Source organism: Lolium perenne, chromosome 3 (assembly GCF_019359855.2).
Source record: "Lolium perenne isolate Kyuss_39 chromosome 3, Kyuss_2.0, whole genome shotgun sequence".
In the NCBI taxonomy this organism is placed as follows: Eukaryota; Viridiplantae; Streptophyta; class Magnoliopsida; order Poales; family Poaceae; genus Lolium; species Lolium perenne.
In genome coordinates this window covers 342,302,527-342,309,844 of record NC_067246.2, presented here as the reverse complement: position 1 = coordinate 342,309,844, position 7,318 = coordinate 342,302,527, and the positions used below count along the sequence as shown (strand labels likewise).

General features: G+C 43.8%; 1 protein-coding gene across 1 annotated transcript; it reads right to left on the bottom strand.

Annotated features, from left to right (window-relative positions):
- Nucleotides 1-3,731: 3,731 nt before the first annotated feature.
- Nucleotides 3,732-6,374, bottom strand: LOC127346038 (uncharacterized). Its single transcript, XM_051372568.2, has 6 exons — nt 6,065-6,374; nt 5,733-5,839; nt 5,356-5,631; nt 5,110-5,277; nt 4,378-4,467; nt 3,732-4,255 (listed from the first exon to the last, which is right to left on the bottom strand). The coding sequence occupies exons 1-6, from the start codon at nt 6,334-6,336 to the stop codon at nt 4,068-4,070; spliced, it is 1,101 nt and encodes a 366-aa protein (XP_051228528.1). The 5' UTR covers nt 6,337-6,374; the 3' UTR covers nt 3,732-4,067.
- Nucleotides 6,375-7,318: the final 944 nt, after the last annotated feature.

Sequence of the window (7,318 nt, the reverse complement as noted above, 5' to 3'; positions counted from 1 at the left end):
ATGCCCTAAGCCCCACCCCCACCCCCACCCCCTCCTTGTTGCTTTGGCCCTAGGGGTTGGAGGAGGGGGCCAAGGCAACCCTGGCTGGCCCTCCCCCTATATGAAGAGGGGAGGGGCGCAGCCCACTCCTTCCCCTAACCCTAGCTGCCACCTCTCCCTCCTCCTCCTTCTTTTGCAGGCTTAGGCGAAGCCCTGTAGGAATACTCCTACACCTCCACCACAAACACCGTCGTGCAGCTGGGATTCCGAGGGGATCTACTACATCTGTTGCCCACTAGATCGGGGAGAGGAACGTCCACATTGACTCTGTATGTGCGACCGAGTACGGAAGTTTTGCCCGATCGCAACACCGGAAGGAACCTCTTCATCAACCACGAGATCTGATCTCGTTAAGGCTTTGATCTTCGAGGGTTAGTTTCTCATCTATCTCGTTGCTCTGATCTCATAGATTAGATCTTGGCTTTTCCATAGATTGGATCTTGGTTTTATTCGTTCGTGCGGTAGAATTTTTTATTTTTTATTCTACGAACCCTATAGTGGTATCAGAGCCGTATATATGCGTAGATCTGTTACATGAGTAGAACACAATGGTTTTGTGGGCTTTGATATTTTTCGCTTAATTTTCATGTACTTTGCATCTTGTGGGATGGTGGGATGAAGAGGCTCGAGCTAACCTTACATGTCCGCGCACATGAAACCTGCTCCACACTTGACGTGCAACTTGCATTGCAACAAGTGGCTCTGCGGGTGTCTGTATCTCCCACCATAGTTAAGATTTTATTTACAATTTGTACTTGACAACACTTGTATCAGCGTTGTGGTTCTTCTTCGTAGGTAATAACAGTTCTTATTCGGAAGCCCCAAGCCACATAAAATTGCAAAGAGAATTAGAGGCGTCTAACTTGTTTTTGCGAGGGGGCTGGTGATGTGATATGGCCATGATGAGATTGTGATTATATTTGATGTATGTATGAGATGATCATTATTGTATTATGGCAACCGGCAGGATTCTAATGGTTGTCTTTATATTTGTACGGGATGATCGGGTGTTGCAAGCCAGATTTGCACATGCGAATACTAGGGTTAAACTTGATGAGCCAAACATGTACAGACATGGTCTCGGAACACGGAATAACGAAAGGTAAAGCATAAGTCATATGAATGATATAATGAACAATGAACATGTTGATTGTTCGCCTTTGAAGGTACGCCTTCTCTCGTGATGGAGAACAAGACCACCATGTTCAAAAAACGGGGCAATCCTAAGAACACTGGAAACTTCAAGAAGGGTAGCAAGAAAGTTGCCGCGCCTCCTAGGAAGCCCAAGGGTGGTCCTCTTCCTGGCACTACTGTTTCTACTACAAGGGCGATGGGCACTGGAAGCGCAATTGCTCCAAGTACCTTACAGATATGAAGAACGACAACATCAAGAAAAAAAGGTATATTTGATATACATGTTATTGATGTGAAACCTTACTAGTAATCATAGTAATGAGTGAGTATTTGATACTGCTTCGGTTGGTCATATTTGTAACTCGAAACAGGAACTACAGAATAAACGAAGACTGTCGAGAGATGAGGTGACGATGCTCGTTGGAAATGGATCCAAGGTTGATGTGATCGTTGTCGGCACGCTCCCTCTCCAACTACCCTCGGGATTAGTTTTAAATCTAAATAATTGTTATTTGGTGCATGCGTTAAGCATGGACATTATTTCCAGATCTTATTTATTGCAAGACGGTTATTCATTCAAGTATGAGAATAATGGTTCTTCGATTTATATGAGTGATATCTTTTATGATCATGCATCTGAGATGAATGGTTTATTCTTATTGAATCTCGATAGTAGTGATACGCATGTTCATAACATAGATGCTAAGCGAATAAAATTGAATGATGATTCAACATACATGTGGCACCGTCGTCTTCGTCACATTGGAGTGAAGCGCATGAAGAAACTCCATTCCAATTAACTTCTTGAATCACTTGATTTTGAATCACTTGAAAGATGCGAATCATGTCTTATGGAAAAAATAAATAATAGTACATTCTCTTGTGGTATGACATTTGTCTTCAAATCTAAATATGGTGGTGATGTTGATTATTTAAAGCATCGGAGGAATGATAATTCTTCTAGAATGTTTATTATTTTATCTGACAACCACTCTTAGTAAGTAGTCACATCTACCCTTATGAATGTAAAATGTGTTTGATACATTTATAAACTATCCTTACGAACCAAAAATATGTTAGATACACTTGAACACTATGATCAACATTTACATATTTATGCATCCACCTTTCTTGGCAATCAATTTTCTTTGTAAAATTCTGGGGATTTTTTTAGAAATAATTTTGTTGTAACATCCAAACAAAAATTCTAATTTTGGAATAAAAATTTTCTAAACAAAATCGTTTGCATTGTAGACCTTGCTGCAAATTTAGGAGAACCTAGAACTTTAAAATTGTTTCCCAACCTTGTGGTGTGGTGTTCAAAATAAATAATCGACTTCAGTTTTCTCTTTAAACCCAAGCTCATTTTGAAAGATTTGACGAATAGTTAAAGTGTGCAAAAGTCTTATGTTTCGAAATAATTGATTTTGTCTTTTCTTTAAGCCAAAACCAGTTTTGAAGTTCTACAAATAACCCTACAATACAAAGTATCTAGAATGTTTTGGTTTTCAAAGGATTTTATTTGTTTTCTTGCATAAGACCTAAGTTCTATTTCTAGATTTGTTAAATAGCCTATTAGGCCAAATACAAATTGTATCTCTGTATTTCGTTTCTAGTGGAAGAATATATTATAAATTTATGTTCCAAAATCAGGCTAAAAATTACATAATGATGATGAAGTTTATTTAAGGGTGTGCCTATGTCTCAGTTGACTTAGATTTTCTTAAGTCTCAGTCAACTCAGAAAAGTGCAACTACAGTTGAAAGAAAAGTGCAACTCGGTTCAGTTGCACATTTCTGTCAGAAAAGTGCAATTGCACTTTTTTAACAGAAAAGTGCAACTCAAAGCACATTTTTGTAAGTGACTTAGACTTAAGAAAATCTCAGTTGACTGAGACATAGCAAAACCGTTTATTTAATCTAATTTAAAGATCTAAAACTATTGCTAGAAAATAGGAAAAAAAAGATTTTCAAAAAGAAGACAGGCCGGCTAGGCCAACTCAACTAACGAGCCAGCCCCCAGCCGGCCAGCCGCCCACTAGCCCCTCACGCTGAGCCAGCCCGGCAACGCATCACTCCCCGTATCCTTTATGTTTTTTCTGACGGAAGGACCCCACCGTTGTTTTCAACCTTCGGCAGCAGAAGATCCACCTCCGCACCGAAATTGTCTATGCAAGTACCTGTTTCTAATATTTATAAAACTATTTTATACAAAAGGTTATTGTTTGTGTTGAAATGGCTATTTAAAATCTCTATTAAATAAAAACATGCTAAAAAAGTATTTTTGAACCTAAATTATTTGCCAGAGCATCCATGCATTACTTTGTTATATGTATTTTGGTAGCTCTGCGCTTCATCTGGATATACTTCCATTGGGTACTTTGGTAGCTTTGTATTTCATCTAGATATACTCCCTTGGCGATTGATAACAGTCTTAAAAAGGTATATTGTCTTCCCAAGTTCGATAAAGAAATCTGAAAACGAAATAGACAAATTCAGCAAAATTTCTCACAAGCACGGGTAGCACAGACAGTCAGCTGGTCCTTAACCCATCTGACAAAATTGGTAACTCGAATTTAGCAGACCACTCTCTGCACACAGCACTTGAATTAGTGGGTAAAACAAGATAATTGTTTGCCACCAGCTTCCCAATGTCCACATCTCTGACGATGAAGTCCAGGCAAACTACAGCAAATCCAATGAATCAAGGGATGACATCATCTCTCATCAGCACTCAAACAACATAATACCGTGCTTAAGATTCAATTTAAGCCCACCAGTGACACGTGTAAATCAAACCAGGTAGAGAGGTTCAACAGGAGCACACTCGCGTAAGAAAGCAAGATCTGGGAGCAGCCTGCCCACGAGTGCAGCAATTCTCAGACACCCAGCCGGTCAGTCTGAACCCCAGGCATCATCGCGTGCAGCTTGTCGGGCAGTAATCCGGCTCCTCCTCGCCTCCTCCTGCTCCTTCCGCTCACCAGCATTAATGCTTGTGAACTGCTTTAGCCCCATCCCGTGGGCGATCAGCCTCTGTGCTGTTCTCGCGGATGTCTTGGGCCTCGGCGTCGGCGGTTCTAGGTCTGCAGTCCGAGTAGAAAACAGTGTGAGATCTAAGTTGGAAGCTACGGTCTACAGTTCTACGCATGATCTGCAGGGAGAAGATCAAGCAAAAAAAGAATCATCAGAAGGCACAAGCTGTTACCTGTACCGTCTATTTTAGCCAAGAGATCGTCATCATCCTTTAGTGACCGCACTTTGTATCTTGGAGGCACACAAGCTTGTGCCTCACTAGCTACAGGACAATAGGCCAGAATGCAGCAATGAGAATGCAATGAATAAAGGCAGAAACCAGAAGTAATTGAAATATTGCAAGTTCATATCATCAGCATCAAGTACTAAGTTCCAGCAGGACGGAATAAAAACTGAACCAGCATGACAGTTGTCTGAACAAAACCAACACTAGTAGTAAAATATGAATTTTGCTTTCTATTGAAGTGTGCATTTTTCTTTCTAGATTTGACTTCAGAAATACCGATGGTTTGCCCTCGCACGTATCAAAATTACGCACATATCAATATAAAAATGAAATAAACAAAGTGCCACAGAACCTAATTGGAAGAAGGGAATTGTGTCAATTTGTTCTAATTCTAATATTTTACTGACAGAATTATGGTGAGACAGCATAATAATTTAGCTCGAAAGGTGTGGCACTGTCCTTGTACAGGAAATAAATATGAAAATGAAAATAAATTTTCTGCAATGCATCATATTGGACACGAGAGTTTTGCTTCCAATAGGTAGACAGCACGTAGTTGTACAGTTCAATAATTATAAAACCCAGGTTTAAAAAGATGTGACGAAAGTTTCTAGATCATGCTATATGAAGAGAAATGTACAGAAAGAATATCAGAAATAACCGTAAGACCCAAATTACCAGATGATGGAGTCCGAAAAACTGCAAGTGCAATAGTATCATTGACCCAGCGAATGGCAACTCCATGGTCTCCGAACTTCTCAAAAATCCTTTCCAAATCTGTTGTGCGTGTGCTAGATGGGAAGTCATACAGAACAAGAACATGCCTCGTCCCAAATCGTTTTGCACCTACAGAGCCAGACAAAAGATTAAACATGAACAAGCTAACGAGTCAGGTAAGATTATCATCCTGAATAAATAAACTACCAGTCCTGTTCTCCTGCTCGTCCTCATGGTCTTTTGATCCACTATGAGGATCAGACCCCTTGTCATCCAGATCTCTCTCTGAACCACACTGGTCACTGTACAGAACACTCTTATCGTAAAGAAAGGAACCCCTTCCCCTCCTCTTGGGCCCTGAAGATGGGGTGCCACTTTTCTCTGAAGACGGAGTGCTGCTTTTCCCCGAAGAAGACACCCTTGCCTCCAGCCCGAGGGGGCGCACTGGTGCCTCGTCGCCACGATCCGCGATAGCCTCCCAATCTGCATACGCGTCAGGGAAAGAATGCATGATCTCAGTCCTATCTAAGCTGTTTCCAGAATAGCACACAGAGAGTCAGAGACAGAGATGGCTGGAATGTTACCATCGTCTTCATCTTCCTTCCTCTCGTCGGTGTTGGCTGAGACTGCTGAGTCCTTGGATCCCGTAACGGCCTCTGGTGATGGGGAGTTCTCCGCCGTCCCACGGTCTCTTCAGTACACATTGTTAGAACCAGAGCAGAGTCAATCACAGGTGGCCGAAACAGGAGACAATGGCAATGGCAGATAACTAGGGTCAGTTTTTCGCGAGTCGGAGCTTTGGCATCTAAGATCACGAGCTATAAGATAAAATTTACGAAGCAATTTTTAGAAAGCACTGCCGATTGGCAGGTCTGGTCCAGCAGCAAGAACGGAAGGGGGGAGCAGAGAAGCAAACCCTAAGGGGTGGGGGGCTTTCTCCGCGCGGAGTCGGAGGACGATGGCCCGGGAGCGGATCGCGTCGGCCTGGAGCGTGTTCCCGCGGGAGGCGTGGAGGCCGGCGAGATCGCCGAGCGCCGTGGCGAGGCGGAGGTCGGCGCCCGGTGATGCGGAGGTGGAGAGGTTGGAGACGACGGACTCGAGGAGGGAGATGGCGCCGTCGACGTCCCCGGCGTCCACCAGGTCATCCACCTCCTCCGTCCAGCGGCCGCCGCCAGCCGCCGCGTCCATAGCTGGCTGGTGGGGTCTCTGTTTCGCGTAGGTGAAGGACTGAAGGTAGTGGTACGCGACTTCGTTGAACTCATAAAGGAGACGCGCAGACTTTCCATTATAATTTGCATAGAGTAAAATACTATATTAGAGACCGTAAATTCATATTCATCCCTGTACTTAGAAGAAGACGCGCAGTGGGTCATCGTACAATCACCCCAGACGGTGCACGTACATATTGCCTCGAGTACAATAAGGACGCGTTTGGTAGGCTACATGCCACTTTGTCTCAGCATCGGGCTATCAATTTTCGGTCTGTTTGGTTGTCTGGGTCAAGCGCATTGTTGTAGGAACCGATTCTCAAAGCAGCGTCGGGCCAGACCCTGTTCAGCGATGCAACCAAATCTCCGCAACGGCTGATGCAAAAGTGAATCTCCGGCGCACGTGCGGAGACGAGGATGGAGATGGCGGGAGCTGCGCCGCACATCAGCGAAAAGCGAAAAGGGGAGCGGGAAGGATCCTATCACCTCCCGCCGCGCCCCATGGCCTATTTCTACCCCCTCCTCCACTTTGCCTCCAAATTTCGATCTCCTCCTCCCGTCGGCAAGCAGGTAAGAGGCGCACGCATCTCCGGTCGGCGACGGTTGCAGCGGCGGCGGTGGCGGCGAGTACATCTGTGCTGCTTCTTCTACTTTCTAGTGCAGCGCATCTTCACCTCCGACGATGATTGTAAGGCATCCCTTATCCCCGTACCGCGGTAATGTTAGGTTAGTAGTAGTCAGATCTTGTCTAGGGTTTGGTCTTGCAGCAGGGGTTAGTTCGGAATGTGGTGAGCTATTATGATCTTGCTAGGGTTCGATATTTTCGGTTGCTTGTTTGTCCCAAATATGCTCACCTACCATGATCTTGCAAGGATTTGTGCTATTCACAGTTGCAATGAACTGCTTGTCTCATATAGGATGATTGTTGGTAGGTTTGTGCTATTCACAGTTACAATGAACTG